The following is a 24,520-nucleotide window of genomic DNA, read 5'->3' as shown; positions in this document are numbered from 1 at the left end:
CAAATTATTTTAGGAGGAAAGTTTCTAAATGCTTACTCAGAGACACCTTCTCAAGACACTAGCAAAACTTTTTCTTTAAATGTGTATGCGTGTATTGCCTGCATGCATGTAAGTGCACCCATGTTGTGCAGTACCTGCAGAGGAAAGAAGAGGTCGTTGGATCCCCTAGAACTGGAGTTACAGACAGTTGTTAGCTGCCATGTGGTGCTGAGATTCGAACTTGGGTCTTCTGCAGGAACAGCCACTGCTCTTAACCACTAAGCCATCTCTCCACCCCCAACACTAGCAATACTTTAAAGACCTACAGAGTCAAATACCCAAGGCAAAGAAACAATTTTGCCTCAAATTCAGTTAGAATATATGAAAAAAAAAAATCAACGTCTGATGAAAATTAGCCCTTCAGATTTTGAGGAGTTTTACATCTGAAAAATAATAAACTTCTCGAAGAAACTTAAAATACAAAAATAATGACTATATATTAAAAAAAAACCAAAAACAAAAAACAAAAGAAACCATAGCCCAAATTGTGTTAAATGGTATTGTGTTTTAGAGCACATTTCTCTGTAGGATACTTCTTTTCTCAAAATTGCTTGAGTTTTGTCCGTATTAAGATGTTAGGTTCCAGCTCATTCCTTTTCTCTGCTGACTAGCACTTTGTCACGTGAATAGGCCCCATTCCATCTGTCCATTCTCTCATTATGGCTGGCTCTCCTCCTCCTGTAGTGCACTTCTCAGTGGGTGTCTCCTCAGGGATGTGGTGAATGGCCTCTAAGGAGCTGAGCTGGAAGATGGAAGTGCTAGATTGTAGTTCAGGCCTTTTTCATTTTACTACAGTCTGCCAAACCAGCTGTGGGTAAGAGACATTAGGCTTTTAAAGTATGATATTACTATGAAATGCTTTTTAGAAAAATCTTTTGGACTTAAAATTTTCTTCTTATTAACCAGGGACTAGCAAACTAATGCCTACAGTCCAAATCCAGCCTGTTGCCTGATTCTGTAAAGTAAAGTTTTATGCGTACAGTGCATTTCTTATTTATTTCCATATTACCCACAGTTGTTTTCAAGTTATAAGTGTTGAGTAGTTGCCTTAAAAACCATAAAGCCCCAAGTAGTAGCTCTTTGGCCTTTTACAGAAGAAGTGTTAGTTAATCCTGCTATAATAATATTACCTGTTATTACAATATCTAATCCTTTTTTTTTCCTTTTTATCATCTACTATGGAGCCACATAGGCAAATAAAATGACTGTGGAAGGTGATAGAAGCAATAGGAAATGGGATGTGGTGGGGGTGGGTAGTGATTTTTGGTAGAGTGCTAAGAGAACTGGAAAAGATGCCACATGAGCTGAGACCCAGGACCAAAGGAAACCACAGGTCAGGATGGCTAGCAGTTTGTACAAAATAAGACAGGTAGTAAGTGGCAGAGACTGGATTTCAATTCAGGAATAGCTCCAAATTTATTTTTTTACCTCTATAATACAGCTGTTTTCTCAAATCCGTGTAAATACAATGTGAAACAGAAATGTAAGTGTCGTTTCAGAAGTATGAGAAAAGTGGTTCAGCTGTCCGGACTTGGCAGTCCCAAGACTGGAGTTGTGATGTGTTGAAATTTGGACTCCTTGCTGATGACTGGGTTTGAATCATAGTCCAGGCATTAAGCTTGGCTGAGTCACTTGAATTTGCAGCCTTCATTGTGTTGTGGTGGGAGGGAGTTCCTCTGTAAAGTGAGGAGGGTGTTTGGATGATCTCCATGGGCTCCTCTGGCTCTCACTCTGTATGATGCTGTGACTTTAGGAGGTGGCATTTGATCTGGGCTTTGGAGGGTGGGGTGATTTTGACAAGCTGCCTTGTAAATGGTGGGGGGGAAAGGTATTCCAGGTGGTGAAAAGAGTCTGAGCAAAAACACAGTGGCTAGTAACTGTAGAAAGAATTCTAGGAATGGTGTGTACTAGTCTTTTCTGACAAAGCTGGAGTTTAACCCTGCAGAAAACAAGAGAGCCAAGTGAAATCTGGCACTGAGCTAAGAAAGGACTTTACAGTTATGCTTAGGAACTGGGAATTCCTTCCTGCAACTGCAGAATTCTAGAGATCCTTGGTAATGACTTGTCCTATGCCTGAACATGGCATGTGTGAACCCGAATTTGATGAGAAACCAGAGTTCTTTTCTTCAAATTAATGAGCTATTGTTATTATTATTATTATTAGTAGTAGTAGTAGCAGTAGTAGTAGTAGTAGTATGCATGCATTTATAAATGATGTGTATGTTCGTGCAACAGTGCACATATGGATGTCAGAGGACAACTTTGTCAGTTCGCTCCATCCATTTTTATGTGCATCCCAGGGATCAGATTCAGGTCATCAGGCTTGTTTAGCTAGTGCTTTGCTCACTCACACATCTTGCCGGCCTGAGAAGCCAGTATTCTTAAAAACAGTCAATCTTCTTTTAAGTGTATGAATATATACACATGCCTATAAAAATAATAGAGCACATGAAACATGGAAGACAAGATAGAAATCACCTTTAAACTCACCAATCAGGAATAACCACTGTTAAAAATATTTCTGTATATGTTTTTATGCAAATGTACAGAAGAAAGCATAGTCTTATTTATTGTACTATATATTTTTATTTTGCTTTTTTTTCTAATATAACAGTATATGCTAGTGTTTCTCAGACCAGGCCATTAAAAGTTCTCTGAGGATTTAACTCCTAATGACTATATACAATGGCTCCAAAGATGTATATATTTTATTATGCTTAAATATCTCACAATGGTTTACATTTTAAATTGTTTACATTTTTCTGTACTATAAAAATAATTTGATAAACAGCTTCTTTGTAAATTCATATCTACATCTGACTGTTTTCTTGGAAATAGGGCTAACCATGACAGTAAACTGATAGGCTAGTCTAGCTATGCTGGGGCATGAAAGAAGATCTCAGTTTGCATGTTTAAAAGTCTTTACAGCATCCTTAGGAAGAATGAGCTGGAAAGAAGAAATCATGAATTGAGAAGACTAAGGTGGCTCTTGGAGCACTGTAAGTAAAGTATGAGGGCATAAACTAAGTTATGACACCAAGTTCAGAGAAAAGAGGTTGTATTGATTCTTTAGATGTTTTTTTACACAACGACTTTGTGAGAACTTGAATCCTATTATAAGCATTTTACATACTCAGGGCCCAAGGGACCTGTAAAAGGGACCTGGCAGTAGTGGTAGGGAGGAGACTTTGATGAGGGTAAGGATTAGTGGTACTGTGCTCCGGTGCAAGAAATAACCAAGGATGAGGAACAAGCTGGAAAGGTTGGTCTGGGAGAGAGCTTTCAGCTGAGTATTAGGTATGTGTTAAGGACACAAGATAAAGCTATCAGGAAGATAGTTTATAAATTGATCTGATCTTCTAGGAGAGAGGGCACAGTAGATGTTTGCATGTGGAAGCTTTTCATGTAAAGATGATAGTGTTGAGATACCAAACACCAAAGTTGTTTTAGAGATCAGGTGTGTATGTGTCTCCTTGGGTTCTTATTAGATTCGTTTTTAAGCTTCAGAAACTAGTATTTGGAATTGCATTTTATTTTATTTTTTATTTTATTATTTTTATTTTATGTGTATGAGTGTATTCTTCATATGTATAAGTGCACCTATGTTGTGCAGTGCTCATGGAGATCAGAAGAAGGTGTTGGATCCTCCAGAACTGGAGTTATAGATGGTTGTTAGCCTCCATGTGGATGCTGGGAACCAAACCTGGGCCCTCTCCAAGAGCAGCCAGTGCTCTTCACCACTGAGCCACCTGGCTAGCTCCTGGAATTGATTTTAAAATTACATAATACGACTTGTGTCCTTGAAATCTGATTATTACCTGAAGAATTGGTCAAAAGTAATAAATGTTTAAATGTTACAGTTCAGAGAATGTCTTTATTGTTTTGCCAACTGCTGCATGACAGAGAACTAACAAACTTTAATTAGAAAAAGTAAAAAAAAAAAAAATCAAAGGATGATGTCAGAGAGTATTAAAGTGAACGGAACAAGAAATACTTTTATTGGTTACAGAACATCCACAATGTGTGGGGTTGTCTTATCTGCTTCCTTTAATAGTAATGAAAATATTGCAGCCTCTTGCTGGGGGTTCAGATTGTGAGTCTTCTTGAACACAGAATAATCTTGATAGGTGCTTGGTAGGTGATATGATGTTCTTTGTGTTTTCACAAAAAAATATGATAAATGATTCCTGACTTTAAAACACAAAAAAATGTAAATGTTCCTAATAAAAGAAGTAGACACTCAATGCCATATATCCATTGGTTTCTTGTTTAGTGGTTAATTAGCCTATTTTCTGGTATTTTTTCTCTCAGCATAATTGCTATAAAGATATTAACATCAGAAAGATTTATTGCTATTTTAGAAGTCATTATGTTATTTTAGAAAATAGTTGTCTATGTGGGAGATTAAATACTGCAGCACAGAGGCTGGAGACATGGCTCAGCAGGTAAGAGCACTGACTGCTCACAAATATATGAATTTACTTTATGAAGAACCTGGCTCTCTTGCTCTAGTAAGATGTACTTGGAAATTCTTGGTCCTTTCTTCTTTCCCTCTTCTTGCTTTCCTCTGACATTGAATACTACTTTTTTAATCCCTGTGAACCTGTCATCTGCCTCTAGTCTGAAAGCTCTATGTGCTTTTTAATCATTTGTCCCCTGCTACAGTCACATCTCCTGCTTCTTCCTTCATGGAACTTCAGTCTGCAGGCTCAACCTGGCTATGTGACATCTTGTTGCTGTGCTCAGCTGCTGTCTACTTTAGAGCAGTCAGTGTTCTTAACCACTGAGCAATCTGGCCAGTCCCTGGAATTGCATTTTAAAAGTATATAATACAAACTTGTGTCCTTGAAGTCTGATGATTACCTGAAGAATTCATCAACAGTGATAAATGTTTACATGTTACAGTTCAGAGAATGCTGAAAGGTGGCCACCATGGCAGCTGTAGCCTCTATACCTTCATGGTCTCCTGTTTGTTAGACCCTCAAGATAGCCTTAGTCTAAGGACATTATTCTTTTGTTGTTCTGCACTTCCATCCCTGCCTTAAACTTCCTCTTGCCACATCTTCCCAGGGCTCAGAAGACGACCTTGACTCCTGTTTTACTAAGGCCACCAGACAAGAATTTGTGTGAACCTCTTTATTTACTACCTTCACTCCCCATAACACCCCCCAATCCTTATCATCAAATTTCTCTCAACTGTTTTACCTTCTTGCTGCTCTCCTTCGCTCAGTTTTGTCACCAGGCTGCCTGAAAGAATCGCATCCCTTCGCTTCACCTCGTGTGCTTGGGCTTCTACCCAATTTCTCTGGACAAGCTACCATTTTCCTAAAATAACAGAAAAAAGAGAAGCATCTATGCTTTTAAAATGATAATTATTTGAGGGGTTGGGGATTTAGCTCAGTGGTAGAGTGCTTGCCTAGCAAGTACAAGGCCCTGGGTTCAGTCCTCAGCTCCAAAAAGAAAACGGAGACAAAAGATAATTATTTGAAATCTAGTATTTTAAGATTTATTTATAAGGATTATATTATGTATATATATATTGGTATGTGTTCTAGTTTGTTTTCTCTGTTGCTGTGATAAACACCATGATCAAAAGCAACTTGGGAGGAAGGGTTTATCTCTTCTTAAACTTCCATGACAGTTCATTTTTAAGAGAAGTCATGCAGAAACTCAAGGCAGGAACCTGGAGACAGGCACTGAAGCAGAGACCATGGAGGAATGCTCCTTACTGGCTTACTTCCCCTGCCCTGTGTTCAGCTTTCTGGCTTATACAACCCTGTATCATAGGCCCAGGGGTGGCACCGCCCACACTGGGCCAGATCCTCCCACATCAGTTAGCGGTTAAGAAAATGCCTCATAGATATGCCACAGGCCAATCTGATGGAGGAAATTCCTCAATTGACGTCTCTCTTCCCAGGTGTGTCAAGTTGACAAATGATGCCAACTTGCTCAGTGTGTGTGTGTGTGTGTGTGTGTGTGCATGCATGTGTGTACAGGTACATATATGCATATGGGTACATATGCATATGTGTGTGCATGCATGTGAAGGCCAGAGTTCATTGTAGGATGTTGAACCGGGTCTATCCACCATGTTTTTTGAGACATATTCTCTCACTGGGACCTGGGGCTTGCTGATTAGGCTAGGCTAGCTGACCGGTGAATCCCAGAGATCCCTAGCTCCACTACCTCCCCAGTGCTGGGATTATAGGAATGCACTGCTGTACCTGGCTTTTATTTCCACCAAAGAAGGATTCTAGGGAAATTTCCTCATTTCCTCATGGTTATATGTCAAGCACTTTACTAACTGAGCCATCTCCCCAGCCTCAAGAGCTATTTCTTAAAATTTTTGACTGTAGTAATCATTTAACTATACATACATGCTATATTCCTTAAATATATATTAAAAATATGACATAATTAATTATTCCTTGGTTTCTTCTTTCCTAGTTAATGAAGGAGTTCCCTCTCCTAAGCATGTTCAACATCCATGAAAATCTTCTAGAAGCCCTTCTGGAACTCCAAGCTTATGCTGATGTTCAGGCAGTCTTAGCAAAGTATGATGGTAAGTCCTTGGATATTTTTATGTATTTGAGACTGTCTCTCCTCTTGATAAAGACCAGTGATTAGATGAGAAAGACCATTTCAAGTAGCACAGAACATGGATAACTCTGCTTAAAGAATTTCCACCTACAGTGTTATGATAGTGTTCCCTAGAGTCTTAGAATTTCAGGCTTAGCAGGGGCAGAAACATTATGTGGCTTGTGCTCCCCTCCTCTCCTTCCTTGGCACAGATTCTGCTGGTCCTCGTGCCACCAGGCAGCTGTGTGTCTCTTCTTGATTCCCTGCTGGTCAGGATGGCACATGTGGGCTTGGGGCAGCACCAACTGCTAGAGTCTTCCTGTGGTTCCTTGCTGATACACAATAGCTTTTGAAGACCCTTCACCATTCTGGTTCTTTACCCCTGGCCTGTTCTATTCTGCCTGTTACTGACAAGCCAAGGAAATAAACTGATACATTCTAGAGATTTTAAAAAAATACTTTATTTACTATTTTTTTATGTGTATGAGTGTATTGCCTACATGTGTATAAGTACACCTGTGTCATGCCATACCCACAGAGGTCAGAAGAGGGCATTGGATCCCCTGGAACTGGAGTTATAGATGGTTGTTAGCCACCATGTGGGTGCTGGGAATTGAACCTGGGTCCTCTGCAAGAGTAGCCAGTGCTTTTAACCCCTGAGCCATCTCTCCAGCCCCATATTCTAGAGATTTTTAAACAATTCTGTTGATAATGCTAGCATCTGTGAATTTAGGATTTGATTAATAGCAGAAATTATGTACATAATTTCCTGTCATGGCTAGGCTCTTTGTAGAACTTCAAACTGTTCTTCTGCCTTATTGCAATAATTCTCTCTATAAAATAAATCTGCTTGCTTATAAAATGGATATTATGGCATGATTACTTACACTACATAATCATTTTTCTAACTTGTAAAATATTATTTTTTTAGTAAGCATCATTACTTCATTTAAGAATTATTCAGATCACACATTTCCTGGAATTCTTCAAACATATAGAGAAAATGATATCATTTGGGTTTTATTTTATTTTAAATTCTTTCTAAGGAATTTCTGAAGTGGTTGGAATTATTATCTCCTTCCATTGAGGGAATGGAGATATTGTGAACTTGGTGAACCTTTTTTTTTTTTTTTTTTTTGCTTTTCTCAAATTATTATTCAGATTGATGGAAACTAAAAACCCTCAGCCAGTGATGGCATCTCTTTGCCTGTGTAGACATGAGTAACCTGTGTAACAAGATATACGCTACTTAGTATGGAACTGATTTTAAAGTATTTGTGGAACACTTAAAAGTAAACAAAATGAAGACTGTTTGGCCTTTATATCAACTCATTTTTATTCTCTGTTTACTTACTAGAATCTCACTCACTGTTCAACTAAAGCTTGGAGATCTAAGCTATACTTCTTTGTGGGCAAAGTGCTCATACTCTGAGGGTCTTTTAGTACCAAAGGAGCTAGCCTCATGCCATAGGTCCAATTAGCAATACACTTTTCCCAATGCAAAGTTCATATTCTCATCACCAGTGCTGATCTGTACTCAACCTGATAAACCAAGCCTTAAGAAGTAGGGATTTGACTAAAAAGCCTTTGAGACCACAAATCTTATAAAGATCTTTTCGTGAAGATCTCCGTTCATTACAAAAATCATCAGCCTTTTGTTATAAAACTAATTGCCAAATAAAGAAATGAACTCATTTGGATTTATTCATCATCTCACTATATCCCATCACACAGCCTCCATCCACAACAACCAAAAGCTGATTTATTAAATTCTGATAATGTATGTTCGCATTATTTGTTACAACAGCCTGTCCCACCCTCCACTAAAACTTGGCTTGCACTTTGAAAAATTCCTTTATTGCAAGTGGACAAACTCGCTCTATCAAGGCCCATGTTGAGTTTTGTTTATGTTGTGTACCTGGCAACAGAGATGATGTTCTTTTTCATTATTCATGGAAAAAGAGCCTCATTGGTGGCAGGACACATACTGTTGCTAAGCTGCCTCATTAAGATCTTTGAGTTCAGTGGTTGTCAACAGAGTGCAGATGACCTAACCTCCACTGAATTCTGAGGGGAGTTTTGGTGCTGACTTGGCTCAGGCTTGTATCATTTACAGTAGAATATAATGAAGTGGCTGTGGAGTTACTGTTCTTGAGGGTGAGCTGAAGTCTCAAGACTGTTGAAAACGTGTCTTCTGCTCTTCATCCTATCCCATGACATGGTTCTTTCAAGTTCACCCCTGATTCTTTTCTTGGATACCCAAAGGACCTTGACTGAGCTGCTGGCTCTTTATCTGACCCTGTGCAAGGAAGTGGGTACTTTGGAGCTCTTGGAGTAGACAGCCTTTAGGGCACCTTGTCCTTTGCCCTGGTTCAAGTGCCATCATTCTTAACAGAGTTCCTAGAAGCAGCACTTTGAATTGCAGCCTTCTGTCCCTCTGATAGAGCCACACCCAAAACAACAGGATTTTGTTATCTTTGCAAATTGGAATGCTCTGGTTGGGTGGCTGTTTCTGGGATGGTTTCTGGGTATTGCAGTCTTCCTTTATTATGTTTGTTAAATGGCTGATTTTTTAACATAGTGCGTTGGGAAGTGGCATGAAGGGATTAGTGCTGCTCTTCTGATTTTTGTAAAAAGGATTTAGACAATGGCCAAAATGGGGAGGAAAAAAAGGAAAGAACATGCTTTGGGAAGAAAAGGAAGCACCCCCCCCATGCCCTCATCTCATTCTTCTTTAAAAAAAGAAGGGGAAAGTTTGGCTTTGAAAGTTTGAGTTTGAAACTCCTTGACATTGACAAACTCCTTTTGTTACAGTAATACTTTGGAAACTCTGGATCTTTAATTATTTGGTCACACCTCATAATCTGCAGTGTAGCTTTGATTTTGCCCTTGAGGTAATATCTCATGTTTTATTATTCTAGACATTAGTCTGAAATGTTGTTTTGTCATTCTCAGGAGTTTTTGTACTTTTCAGTTTTCAGTTTATTAACCAAGTTTATTAAGCAGCTTATTAATGTCCCTCACACAATGACTAAAGTAACAGCAGCAGCAACAGCTAACATATCCTGGGTTCTTAAAATATGTTGATGGATATGCTTTCATGGATAACAGTGTATTTGATAGGTGCTGCTGTTAGCTTAATTTTAGGATTGTGATGTGGCTGAGAAGTTAAATATTTTGCTAACAGTAGTCTACTAAAATGTCAAAGTCAAACCATGTTGATATAAGACAAAAGAGATCAGTTGCAAATAGTCATTGTTAAATACAGTGTGAACATTATATGACAAGAAAAGCCAAAGATACAAACTAAGAAGATCCATTCCAGGCCTGCCTTCTTGACCATCACTACTCTCTGCTTTTGGCAGTATTTGTAACTTTTAAAAATTCATTACCTTTACTCTTGTTATTATTAGTTATAATTTGTTGAGAATCAGCCATTCATCAAGCACGTTATGCACATTAACTATACCCTACAGTAATCCTTCAAGGAGGTAGTCATTCCACTTCAGCAAATGTAGAAACTGAGGTGTTATGAATTGAAGTAACTTGCAAAATTACACATTCCTAAACAACTTCAGAGCTGATTCAAATCCAGGTTGGCCTAGTTCTGAAGCCCATGTGTTTTCAAGAAATGTGAGCCTTACTACAGTGATGGGCTCTGCCTCTTGTACAGAGGCATGAATTATGTGGGCTGGTGCAATGGTGAAGAATTTCAGTGATGCCAGATTGTTCTTTATGATTCCTTTCTAATCATTCTCTAAGAAATAAGTTTCAAGGATGAGACTTTTGGTAGGTTAATTGGTGGTTGGCCCAGACTAAAGGATATTTGGGGACACAAATTAGACTGTGTAGGTCTCTGTGTATATATAATAGGGTATATTAAATTAGGCCAAGAGCAATCAGCAGAGGTGCAGATAGGGGAGTGGATCTAAATACCATCAAAGTTTTTTTGTGACAATCACAAAAAAATCAATTAAAAAAAGAAATAGGTCTCTCTATATTTGTTTGTCTTTCTGAAGTTATCTTCAAAATATACCTTTCCAACTTCAGTCAACTTGTGTTTTATTTCTTTAGTCACAAAAAGTATTTGATGTATAGTTGTCATTTGACTTGAAGTTTGTCATATTTTTCCAGCCATACATTTATTATAGAGGCAGCAATATTTTCATGATCATGAAATCATCAGAAACTTCTTTTAAAAATTATTGTGAAAGTTGTTATAGGCTTTGGGATCACCTTTCAAGGAAGTTTATAGGCCACCTAGGTTGAAAACTTTAGTCTCAAAAGAGTCAAGTAGTAGTGTAGAAAATAGTTCATGCATTTCTTATTCATTATCATTTGTGCATTTCAATTTTAGAAGACTCTCACAGCACCAATGAATGTGCATGTGCAGGCTACACAATACATTTGGGAGCATTGAGTTCTGCTATCTCTAGTTAATGATCCCTGGGGATTCGGGGGTGGTGGGGAGGTGGGGTCAAGGCCTACTTCTGCCTTTCCAGTGAACTCAAGTTACTTCATCTCCCAACCCTTGCTTCCGTCTTTGGAAATAGAATCAAGGATTAGAAGGTTAACTAACTTGCTCAAGATCACACAGCTGGTAATTTACCACAGCTGTTAAAGTAGTGTAATTCTTGTTTAGTATTTAGAACTGTGGGGCACAGAGTAGGAGTAGAGAAACTACTAGCTGTTCTGAAGAGTCCACATTGCTGCTCATGAGCTTTCCTAGCTTTGATCAATCTTGTTTAAATAGAGAACCACGTACAAACTTTCAGTTGAAATATAAGAACCTGGTCTTGTGCCCCCACAAAGGCAGTGTTATGCCCTCTTATTGAAATTAATTATAGATATAATAGGATATATGTATGGATACTTGATAAAAACAGAAATGCTTACTTTTGCATATAAATAATTCTTAAATTTTTGGAAAACTGGAAACAGAAATGCTAGGGATTTTGACTCCTGATGAAAAGAAAATGTTTGAATTCTGTTTCAGTTACTTTTCTTATTGGTATGAGATAATATTTGACGGAACTAACTTAAGGGAGAAAGGATTTATTTTGGCTAACAGTTTCAGCCTGTCATGTAGGGAAGGCATGATGGAGCTCCCTGGTCCATGGTGGTATAAGCTTGTGGCTGCTGATTCGCACATCTTGGTGGATGAAAGAAGGCAGAGAATTTCACCTAAAAGTGGGGCTATCCTATAACCTTCCAAAGTCCACACCTGGTGGCCTGTCTACCAGGTAGGCCTGTGCCCCAAAGGTTTTACAACCTTCTAAAACAGTATCAGATACTGTTCAAACACATGAGCCAATAAACGGACATTTCACAATCAAAGCATAACATATCCAGAGCAACTTCAACCTTGTAGCAATTTATACTTATGGAAACAGACACAAGCTCTTAGATACTTACATCATTAGGTTTTTAGTGATGATCCTAATTTTCAGAGCATAAACTTCCCTGTAAGGAACAGCTGGTCCTTTTTATAGTCACAGATACATAAGTGCAATAGTTACATCAAGATCATTTTATTGATGCCATTGAGTCCATCCTAAATTAGTATTATCTACCATCTGGTAATTTGCAAAGGGTGTATTCTCTAGAGCAGTACATGATTCTTGCATAGGGGGAAATACTTTCAACATAGTAGACTGAAAACAAGAGTTGTAAAGAAAAGTCACTCTGGGGCTGGAGAGATAGCTCAGCAGTTAAGAGCACTGACTGCTCTTGGAGAGGGCCCAGGTTCGATTCCCAGCACCCACATGGCGGCCATGTGGGAATCCTAAGTCCCTTCTGACTTCTTCGGCATTGCATGACATGGGTGCACTTACATACATACAGGCAATACACTCATACCCATAAAATAAAAATAATAAATAAAGTATAAAAAAAGAAAATTCACTATGTTGAGACTCTTCAGAACATAAGCATTTTGCAGATATTATTTTGCAGAGTCAGCTTGTTCATTGCCCAAGCTTATAAACCAGCACGAGTTATTTGACTAGCATCACAGTTGCTATGAAATGGTCACTGGATATCCTGCTTTTTTGATTAGTCTGTTTTCCATTTATGTTTGAAGAGGAAGCAGGAACAGGAAGGATTTGAGATGTCAGGAGGACCAGTGAGTAAGATCTGTATTCATCAGCATCAGACTGTCCAGACCTCCAAAACAGTGTGTTTTAGTCAAGCATTAATTGTGAATTTTGATGCCACCAGCACACGCAGCTTCCGAAACAGTCACCACAAAATTAGACTGCATTTGCAAAAGGTTTGAAGGGCTGTCAGTCCCTTTTAGTGACTCTGACCTAGTTCATCTCTGTTCCCTGGGGTAGCTATCTGCTATGGAAAAGATCAAGGATGCTAGGCACATGTTTAAAGAGAATTTTTATGTAGAAGATGGACCAGTGAACCACATTAGTACTTCAAAGAAGAAAATAATCATCAACAGTGGTACCATGAGCTGTGACTTCAGCTTGTAAGCATATGTTACTGTGAAAAGATAGGCCTGCAGAACTTTGGACTAGGTGCCCTCCTGATTTGGACACCAGAGATAACTCTGCCAAGAAGACTAGGCCTTTGAGGTCATTTTAGAATGAATGATAGACTGTCAGATGATGGGCTACATATGCAATGAGCAGGAGTTCTGATAATGGATGTCATTTCAATGAAGGCTGCTTGCATGAGAAACTTCTGTCTCTGATGATGGAGAAGACCCTTCATAAGTACATACATCTGTAATTCACATAGTTGGCACATACACAAACCCTCTAAATTTATGTTGGCTTTAGTAATCTTTATTGCCCAGTTATCATAATTTACCAAGGTAACATTCCTCCCCAGCCAGCCATTACCATCCCTGAAACTGGCGTGTTTGAGTCCAAGGCACCAGCCACAGAAGGGCTCTTTGACAAACCTTCTGGAGTAATCCAGTCCAAAAGTTGCAAATCACATCTGGTGTTTGGCTTTATAGCATAAGATAAATTTTTCTGGGTGTAGTTGAATGCATGTTGCTTGCTCTTCCCCCTGCCCAAAATTACTAAGGCCATGTAGAATTTCCCGATTGAATCATTAAAATCCCAGATGGCACATTTTTTGAGATTCTTGTATATCAATCCTTTTTATTTCTTCAGTGAATTTTCCTCTTTGGTTGAAAAGGGACCTGGGATTGGCTTTTTTGAAGGTGGGGCAAAAAGACCTCACACTGTCTGGAATCAACAACAGCAGCAGAAGTCTAAGGATGGGATTCTACATTTCTGTTGTTTTCTTCATATTATGATTAGGAGTAAATGGAGAAAATTTTGTGAAGACATCTCCACAGGGGACAGCATTTGTGTAACGGGACAGTAACAGCAAATTATAATCCACAAACGGGTTGTGAAGGAGAAACAGTCATTTGGAACATCTATTGTCAATGAGTGACTTGGAAATGGAGATGCCACTATGGGGTAGTGGTGTTTGTGAGGCAGTTTGGGGTTTATTTATCTGCTGAAAATAAAAACATTTTAGAATCATAGATATGAGATTTGACCCTCACTTGACCTGTCTCATGCCTAAGAACAGTAATGATCTATTAAATCACATCTTAATCATTAATCATTGGTAGATATACAAAAGAAAATTAGATCAAATTGTTTTATCTGATCTGAAGTTTTGTTCCATGAATTTTTCTTCAAGATTATTGCATTGAATTTTTGCTTTCATGAGCCCTTTATGACTTTTGAAACTTCAAGAGTCATTCTCCCTAAGATGACCTTTTCTTTCAGCAGCATTCCAATACAGGGTTCCTGGGGAGCCAGGAGAGGTGTGGCTTCCCTTCCCTGTTTTTGAAAGAAGATTCCTTTGCTTTTCTTCACCCTTGTTTCAGCTTTTACTGTTTTTTCCTCATCCTGTTCCACTTTTTTTCATCCTATGGCTATTTCAAACAGACATCTAGATGAGAGCAACAGTAGATTTTCATACATCCTGATGGGACTCTAGAAATGTAGATAAGTTGTAAGACACACAGGTTGAGAAATAATGCATTATTGACTCCTTAAATTATCCATCAACACTAATGACTTTTGTCTTCTAGGAGTTAAACTAGATGTAAATATGACCAAATTGAAAGAAGCTAATATCAAGAGGTTTGAGATATAGGCATATTATTTTAGGATTTTATTCAGTAAACACAGACTGTTCAATGTATCTCAGACATTGCTTTGTGTATGCCTACAAGTGCTGAAGGTACATAGTGTTTACTCCTACAGTGTATCATGTGAGGCAAATGTGTAAGAAACAACTGCTGAGAGCCCAGGACTGTGGTAGTAGACTGAAGCCTAAGAAGGAAGGGCCATGACACTTAGCAAAGGGAGACATAAGGGGAACCTGCTTGGAGGAGGTGATCTTTGAGCTGATAGACAGTGAAGGTGCTGGCATGGTCAAGACGACTTTTATGGGGAAGTCCCTGTTTCCCACACTGCAGAGGGATGAACAACAGGCACAGCAAATAGCAGAAGATACATGGAGTGAATTGTATAGGGGTCAGACTTTAAAGACTTTTTATCTACCATTTGAGAGACCTGGAGGCAACCTCACAGGGAGACTTCCATGAGGGAAGCATAATGGGCTCACATTCTGCCCCTACTTCACTTCTGGTGCCGGAGAGATGAACACAGTGCCAGAGCTCTTAGACCTGAGAGTGGAACACTCTGAAAAGGGCTGAAGAGGTGACTTTCAGACACTCTGGTGAAACAGCATTTGATCCCAAGGGTCCAAATACTAGTGTATAAGAGTTAGTGGGGAGTGAGATTTGGGTTTTCTTCTTGGAACAAAAGATGGCAGAGGCCCCTTTGTCTGCTGGATGAACAAACATCCTGTTGTAAACTATAACCACTTGATTTCATTTACTCTCTGCTGATCTCCTAACCACAGGAAACTGAGGCTGATAAAGACACATATAACCTCAGATACTCTTACAGGGAGTGTACCTAAGACATGTGGAGGCTGCAGGGCCCACTCAGCCCACCAATACCTGTCTAATTGTGGCTGGGCCATATAACAACATGAAGACAAATGATGTAAAATATGAGGGAAAAGATGGAGCACCCTAGATGTTGAATTTGTGACAGTGGAGTACATGGTATGGGTGCACAGATGGATCTGTGAGTCTAAAAATCTGGAAGATTTGGATCTCGTTGATACCCCAGTTACTGCTAAAGTAGACAAAGCACAGGAGTAATACGCTGCCTAACAAAAAGAAAGCCCTAAATGAAGAAGCCTAATCCTAAGAAGAAGAAGAAGAAGGAGTCTTAGGCATTGAAGTGTTCCTTGAATCCAAAACCAGACCAAACAGAAGCCAAAGCCATGTGCTCTTTAAATCAGAGGAAAGATAAATATGGGCCCTTGGATGGCGATTTGTTGGGCATAATCTACATAATGATTATGGATTTGGGATAGGATATATGGATATTTTCTAACATTTGTTTATTTATATATGTGTGTGTATGTATGTGTTTATTCATTTAATTATGTGTGTGTTACCTACATGTATGTAAGTATACTAGTGTGAGCAATGCCCATGGAGGCCAGAAGAGGGCATCAGAACCGTAGTTGTGGATGGTTGTTGGCCATCATGTGGGTCCTGGAAACTGAACGCAGGTCTTCTGCAAGAGCAACCAGTGCTCTTAACTCCTGAGTCATCTCTCCAGCCCCACAGATTTTTTTTAAAGGAAAATATTTCAGAAAGGATGGCTGACTCTAAATGATGAAATTACTCCCCGGTGGGAAACACAAGTGATTAAAGTATGTGAAATGATCGAAATGAAGGGCTGGCTCCTTGAGTATTTGCTGTGCAAACATGAGGACCTGAATTCAGATCCCAACACCCATGTAAAACTTGCCACACACCCTTGTAACCCCAGTGTTGTGTGGAGTGAGATAGGAGGTTCACTGGGGCTTGATGCCCACTAAATCACCAGATTTATTGAGAGACTGACTCAAAAGAATGTGTGCATTGATAGAGCAGGCCCCCCCCCCAATGTCCTCCTTTGGCTTCTGTGCATGCCTACAGGTGCATGCATATGTACCACACACACACACACACACACACACACACACACACACAAGCACACACATATACAACCTCTTAAAGAAAGAAGAGAGACAATATCAGAATGATAAATAGCTAAATAAGTACCTACAAGTAAGTCATAAACCAGCAAGCAGTTGCTCAGAGTGGTGAAGCTCCAGAGGAAGCAAAAGTCTGGAGATTTGAATATATGAAGCTATTTTCTATGCAAAATGATGAATAAAGTATAAGAGAATGATGAGAGGGAAGTAAAAGCAAATACAATGGGCAGTTCGGGTTAGTGATAAGGGCATGTACCATGAGTTCAGCTTCACCAGTAATTAGTCGATGGCTCTTTAGAGTTTCTCTCTGCCATCTTGCTTACCCTCCTCTCTCCCTCCTTGTATTCTTCCCTTTCTTCCTCTTACATGTATTTGTTTTGATGGGGCCTTTGTGTAGCTCAGGCTAGCCTTGACCTTGAGGCCCTCCTGCTTCAACTTCCCATAATGAGATTACAGTTGTGTGCCACCCTGCCTGATTGGGCTTGCATTTCTTTATATTGAAAAGAAAAATGTTGGGGAGAATAACTTCTGAATCCCTGAGATGTCCAGTTCTTTGTCTCTCTTTCATGGTAGTGCAATTTTGAGCCAAAAATGTACTAATGTTAGTAAAAAGTTACATCTGTTCACTCTGTTTTCCATTTCCCTGAATACTTTTGCTTATTTTCTAAGAATTTCAGCAAATATATAAATCCCAGAAAAATTCTAGAAAACATAATTGTGTGTTTTATGAACATTTAGGAAAGATAGAGGTGACTGAAAATACAGGAAGTATGTACTAGGGAAGCTGTAACAAATAAGCATAGATGAGCTAGCGGCTGTGAAAACATTTATAGTGTACATGATAGTATCTAAATATTTATCTTATTAGTTTAATTGGCCATTTTCTTTCATGTTTCTAAATTGGAGGGATGCCATAGAAGTGATTGAATCTTTAAACAAAGCATTTCCTAATGTTTTAAATGCTTTTCTTTTAGTTAATATAGAACAATGTGATTTGATACCTAATTAATAAAGTTGTGCATATGTTACTGCAAACAATTGCAACTTGGTGATGATACTTAGAAGCAAGCATAGTCCCAGATTTCCTCTTTGGTATTGCCATTGTCATTTTATTTTTGGTTGGCAGGTTTTTTGACAAGATTTTGCTGTGCAGCCACGCTGACCTGGAACTTACAGTCCTTCTGCCTCAGCCTCCCGAGTGCAAGGATAATAGGTCGGCACCACTGTACCCAGCTGCCAGTATTTTTAAAATCAGATGATACTTAGAAGCAAGCATAGTCCCAGATTTCCTCTTTGGTATTGCCATTGTCATTTTATTTTTGGTTGGCAGGTTTTTTGACAAGATTTTGCTGTGCAGCCACGCTGACCTGGAACTTACAGTCCTTCTGCCTCAGCCTCCCGAGTGCAAGGATAATAGGTCGGCACCACTGTACCCAGCTGCCAGTATTTTTAAAATCAGATTTTACAGACAAGATAGTACAGTTAATCTCTTGTGCTCTTAGAGGAGTCATATTTATTATAGCTGTGTGATATGGGCATCTTTTTTAATCATTGCATGCCCCATTTTTCTCTTAACTGGTTCTAATTAATATGTTACTCTGAGGATTAAATAACAGCCAGACCTTCCTCTTAGCAAGCCCTCAATAACTGTTACAGTAGTTTTGATGGAGGTAGCGATGTGGTGAGAAAGGTGTGCTGGTGCAACATGTGGATGTGGATGGAGTAGAGCTGCTGCAGCTGCAGCTTGAATCAGAAAGCTGACTGCTGTGCTGACCTGACATGCCGAAAGCACAACAACTAATGCTGCAGATTTAGTAACAGTGAAAATTTAATGGAGTCAAATGTGAAATCCTGCCTGAAGGTTTTCAAACCTTCAGAGAAATTTTTATGGTTTCTGTATAAGAGAGAAAAGAACAAACCTTGATGGAAATCAATTTGAATAGACTCTGAGGGTTGGTTTGTGTGGCCGCACAATCATAGGGCCAAAGAGGAGTCCTAGTGCTCAGTACCAGGTGTTCAGGGAGGTGTTTGTGGCTGTGGCTCCTCAGATGGCACCTCTCCCTTGAGCTACCTCCTGGCCAGATGTGGGGTGATGGGGGCACTGTGCGGTTTATTTCCATTCTTAATTTTCATTTTTATTTTTAGTTATCTTAATAAAATTAATTTTAAATTTTACTTTATTTAAAAATCTTTATTTTGTGTATCTATTTTGATGCATGTGTGTAGTAAGTGCACCCATATCATGAAGTGCCTGTAATGCTCAGAAGAAGACATCAGATCCCCCTGGAACTGGAGTTATGGACTGTTGGTAGCCATCATGTGAGTGCAGGGAACTGAACTCAAGTGCTTTGCATGAGTGGCCAATGCCCTTAACCACTGAGTCATCTCTCCAGCCCCTTAACTCTCATTTTGAAAATAACCTATTTCTCAGTAAAAAAACAAGGTGAGAAATTATGCAGTTTCTGTCACCTGAGGAACTAGTGGCACGTGTCCTGGAAGCGTGGTATAGAAGAGACATTTCAACCTTCTTAGGTTTGCAGGGTTGACTTAGGAAATAAGCAGATTTTGTTTTGTCATAGAAGGCAAAATATGTGATTTTTAGGTAAGTATTCATAGAGAGAAAGTGGCGCTAGAGGAGCAAATGATAAAAGGCAAATAAAATATGAGGACTCTCAGATGGATAAAAGAAGTGACCTCAGATTATAGGTGTTTAAAAAAGAAAAATTGAAATATCAATTGCACATAGTCACATGCAAATCTTAAGTACAGAGGCGGTAGTTTTTACTCAGGTGTATTACCACTACCTAGGATGAAACAGAAGTTTCTGTCATTTCTGAAGGTTTCCTCATGGCCTCTTCTAGCTAATAACTCCCTTTCAGTCCAGAAGTAACCACTTTCGCGATCTCTGTCATGAGGTAATAGTTTTGAAAACTTCATACAACTGCTTAAGGACATGGCTTAGCAATTTTCAATGAAGTTAAATATCCACCTCCTGATGCAGAAATTCCACTTCTAGTTACATGTCCAGGAAAAATGAGTATTTTGTAGGCTTGCATAAGAACTATCGCAGCAATCTTAGTTGTAGTAGGCTAAAGCTGGAAAACAATCCAAATACTCTTTTTTATTATTATTTTTAGTGTATAAGTGTATTGCCTGCGTGTGTGTAAGTGCACCCATGTTGTACAGTGCCTGCAGAAGTTAGAAGAAGGCTCTGGATCCCTGGAACTGGAGTTACGGTGGTTGTTGGGCTGCTATGTAGATCCTGGGAATTGATCCTCTGTAAGAGCAGTCAGTGCTCTTAACCTCTGAGTCAACTCTCTACCCCAATCAAAATATTCTTTAATGAGAGAATAGGCATCGAGTATCTGCACACAGTGAGTAGCACTCACCAATGAAAGAGTGAAAATTCCATGCTAGAGGGACAAGTTTCAGAAATATGCTGAATGAAAGAAGCCATACACAAGAGTGCGCACTCTGATTCCACTTGCATGTTCAAGATTTCACTGTTTAATGAAAGACTTTCACGACAATTTTATTTCTCATATTAACGCACTTGGGGAAATTTCTTTCCCTTTCAGAAAAAGACTTATATAAACATAAGTTGGAAAGAAGTAGAAGGAAAATTAAACTAATGCCAACAGTTCAGTTTTGGTCAAGTAAGAAACATGTATTTAGCATTCTTTATTTCTGTAGGGAGTAAGGAAGTACATTATATGGTTTTTCATTTATCCTTTATTTTGTTTCTTCCTCGAATTCTAATTCATTCATCCATTCTTTCCCCATCTCTCTTTCACTCTTACCATCTTTCTCTTTGTCTCTCCTATCTCTTTCTCTCTCTGTCCCTATGTCACCCCACACCCCATATTTGAGCCTAAACCCAGGGCCGTGTACATGCTAACTGTATGCTACTACTGAACTATATACCCCAGCCCAAATTCCAATTTGTAAGAGAGTTTTAAGGTAAAACGATTGCTAAATGTCATTTGTAAAGGTGGAACTGGGTGTGGTGGCTCACATCTTTAATACCAGCACTTGGGAGGCAGAGGCAGGTTGATCTCTGTGAAAGCAAGGCCAACCTGGCCTACATAGTGAGTTCCAGGCCAGCTAGGGCTACAAGGAGACCCTGTGTGAAAAACAAGCAAGCAAACAAAGATGGAAAGGCACTATGGGGTTTTTCATTACAAAACTAACTAGATATTTTACCTAGAATGATATTTTAGTCTCTTCTGCAAAATAAATGTTTTGACAAGTTACTGGCAATATTGGAAAGCAGGTGACTTGTTATTCTCTGCTCAAAACTTCACTTCTGATACAATTTCTATGACCGATCTGATAGCCACTGTGATGGTTTGAATGAGGATGTCCCCCATAGGCTCAAAATATTTGGACATTTTGTCCCCAGTGGTGGTGCTGTTTTGGGAGGTCTTAGAAGGTGTGCCTATGCTGGAGGAAGCACATCCCTGGGGGCAGGCTTAGAGAGTTGTTAAGCCTTGCCTGATCTCCAGTCGCTCTCCTTTCCTGTGCCTGCTTGAAGATGTGAGAGCTTGGCTTCCCTCTTCCTCCACCCACCTTTGCTGCCCTGCCTCTCCACCGTGGTGAACTCTTGGGCCCCTTGGAACTGTAAGCTCAAATAAATTCTTCCTTCTATAAGTTGCTTTGGTCAGTGTTTCTCTCACAGCAACAGAAAAGTAAGTAATACAGCCACTTTCTTCATCTTATTATTTTATCCATTTCCTTAAAGCACAAAAACACAGTAAACAGGCAACACTCTAGGAAATGGATTCCTGACCAGCATGGATGGGAATGACAGCATGCTCTTAAGCATAAAGGCCAGCAAGGACAGTCTCTGGCAGTGGAGCAGTTCTTTATCTTGATGGGTATGGCAGTAAATCTTGTAGTAGAGATGAATACCTGAACACATGTAAGATAGTGAAACAGGACAAGAAGGTCTGTAATTTGATCAATGCACTATAGCAATATCTACTTAGTTTTTGGTGTTTTGTACGATAGTATATGAGATATGACTAATTCAGGGAGCTGAATAGTCTTCAAAATTCTTTGTATTATTTTCAATAATCACTCTAAGCCTAAATTTGGTGAAATCAGTTTAACAATTATAATAGGCAGCAGTTAACCAAGTCTCAACTTGGGTGGGAGCAGGAATCAAAGAGGTAGGGTTCACAGGGCAAGCAGTCTATAATAAATTTACTCTTACCTACTTTTCTTAAATTGATCCCAAAATACCAACTTCTGTCTCAATTTTGGATTGGCAGTTATCCCCTAAGATACGTTAATGAGGTGATGTTCTGCAGCAGCCACACTGCAAAAGGAACATTAACTTTCACAGGGAGTTTGAGCACTGTGCATCTGCCTCAGGCACAGTACTCAAAAGAAACAACCTATGCATGAAAGGTGGAGATGAACTTTTGCTTGAATATAGTTTCTAAGATCTAGACTACAATGCCATCTGTCCCTTTCATTCTGTGCTGGTATTGTTGACAGCAAAGACCTAGCAAAGTCTGGATCTGCTTGCCCTACAACAGAAGCCAGTTAGCCCAGAGAAGAATGTGATAGAGCGAGAACCTTTTTCTTATGAGCTAGCTGATGGGCAATATTCCTGGAGGTTTATCAAGGGGCATTTAATATGGGAGATGGGTGATCCCAGGCTGTGTGCACCTCACAAGTAGACCTTTGTGTCCAAATACACACATCTGATACTAATGGCCTGGTCATGAGGTGCCTTTTAGTTCTGCAGATCTCAAGAGCTAAGATCATTTTTCCCTCTCAGACTCTCCGTCTCACTGAGTAGTTGTCCACATTCAGTTCTCACACATTACACAATGAACAAGGTAGAATGGGCAGCTGTGCTGAGACCCTCTTGCTGCCCAGGCCATCCTACTCATGCAAATGAAAGCAGGCTGAGTACCCTGATTACTCTGGGAGGCAAGGCCAGGGGAGCTGAACTAGGGAGTCAGGTGATCTGGTTCTCGGTGCTCAACTTTAGGATTTTCTGTGGTTGATTGTGATTTATCAGTGTAATAAAATTTTCTCTCAAAGAGGAATTTCCCGGGCTAGAATTAATGGTAAGTGCTTGTTATAGAAGAGGGACTGATTGTCTTTCAAAGAATTACTTTCTCTGCTGCTGTTGGCTAATTATGAGAACCTTTGGAGTCCTCTTGTAATGTAGTCCTTTCTGAGTTGAAAGCAATACTATGAAGAGATTTGTGGGGCATTCCAGGTATTGAGGGTTAATTTTACAGTATGTGGTAAAGGCATAATTTTCCATTTTTGAATTCCTGTCCCTAGAAGAGAAGTAAGTGCCTTTAGTGACTGAGCTATCTCCCCGGCCCCAGTTTTTGCATTTTGAAGTAAGAAAACATTTCTGGGGATGGTGAGATTATTCAGTGGGCGAGGGCTCTGGATCCCCAGAACCCACATGGTGCAATGAGAGAATGGATTCTGCAAGCCTTCATCTGACCTCCACACACTTGCTGTGACAGACAATTGCCCCATCCCCTACATAAATAGATAAATGTTTTTTAAAAAGTATTTCTGCATCTGGTTGTAAATTTGGTTACAAATGCTAAAGAATATTAACTTATCCTATGTTTGAAAGAATGAAATTATTTTAAATACAAATATCTCCTCTACAGAGACCTCCTCCTTTCTGTTTATTTTCAGTTGTACTCTGTACCTGTGTTTGTAAACTGATTATCTGAATCTCTTAGCTACTCTACCCTTCCACCTGTAATTTTATGTAAAACTTTATACAGTTGTTTTTCTGTGTGACAAATTGGGCTCCAGTATGAAAGGAGACTTATCATGATTTGAGTGAACAAAACTTGTACTTTTTTAAATATTTCATATATGTACCCTTACAAATTACATATGTATGTATTACTATAGCTTCTTGGCTTTGAATTTCATATTTTTAAAAGTATTGTTAAAACAATATAAACTTCTGAAATTTAATTCAAAGGAAATGTCTTACTCTACTAAAGATAATTTATTTGGCTGTGTGGATTTGTTTTAACAGATTATTTTTTCTTTGCATTAGTATTTTGTACATTTGTTAAGTATTTTTTGTAACTGGTGAAAAGGTCATATTTACATTTCATATCACAGGTATTTTTGTACTAACTAAACTTACATATTTATATCTATTCTCTGCTTAAAGTCAACATATGAAATGGAGATTCTAAAATAGAAGATGATTACTGAAGAATGAGCCTGGTGAATTTCTAACACAAATTGTTCACAGATATAAGAATTACAGCTTAACACACCATTTTGACATAGTAAGAAAGAGCTGAAGTTCTTATGTAATAGCTAAAATATTCTTAATTTGTACTTCATCAGAATTGCTTAATAGGCTTGTTTTAAAAATCATTGTTCCTTTGACTACAGACTTACAAGAGTTCTTGCTTTCTTTTTCTCTGACAGATATAAGCTTACCAAAGTCAGCAACAATATGCTACACAGCCGCCTTGCTCAAAGCAAGAGCTGTCTCTGACAAGTAAGTGAGCAGTTGTTTGTGTGATTACAAATGCTGGCCAAACGTAAGGAGACCTGTCTGCCTCTGGAGACTCTCTCTGGAAGTTTCTCTTGGTGTTTGAGACCCTACTTAAAAGCATGCATTTTCCAAAACCTGCTGATCTTTTATTTCACTACTAGGAGGAGGAAATGTCTATCCACTGGTATTGTAAGGGTGCGTGGGTCCCTAAAAAGGGATTAATATGAAATTAAGAAATTACATGCCTTTGAGGTGACTTTAAAATAAAGTTATTTATTT

At 39.0% G+C, this 24,520-nt stretch overlaps 1 protein-coding gene across 9 annotated transcripts in view; it reads left to right on the top strand.

Annotated features, from left to right (window-relative positions):
- Positions 1–24,520, top strand: part of St7 (suppression of tumorigenicity 7) — a 303,239-nt gene that overhangs the window by 232,025 nt on the left and 46,694 nt on the right. For all 9 annotated transcript variants that reach the window (XR_003850197.1, XR_003850196.1, XM_008837244.2 and 6 more), the window contains 2 exons: positions 6,487–6,601; positions 24,172–24,244. Coding sequence is in view for 7 of the 9 variants with exons in the window: in XM_008837244.2 (XP_008835466.1) it covers positions 6,487–6,601; positions 24,172–24,244 (188 nt within the window). In the remaining 2 variants the exon portion in view is untranslated. The remainder of the gene's footprint in view (positions 1–6,486; positions 6,602–24,171; positions 24,245–24,520) is intronic.

This window comes from Nannospalax galili, unplaced genomic scaffold, assembly GCF_000622305.1.
Source record: "Nannospalax galili isolate Female #2095 unplaced genomic scaffold, S.galili_v1.0 scaffold171, whole genome shotgun sequence".
NCBI classification, from domain to species: domain Eukaryota; kingdom Metazoa; phylum Chordata; class Mammalia; order Rodentia; family Spalacidae; genus Nannospalax; species Nannospalax galili.
The sequence above is the reverse complement of the archived record's forward strand: the minus strand, read 5'-3'. Positions and strand labels throughout refer to the sequence as shown.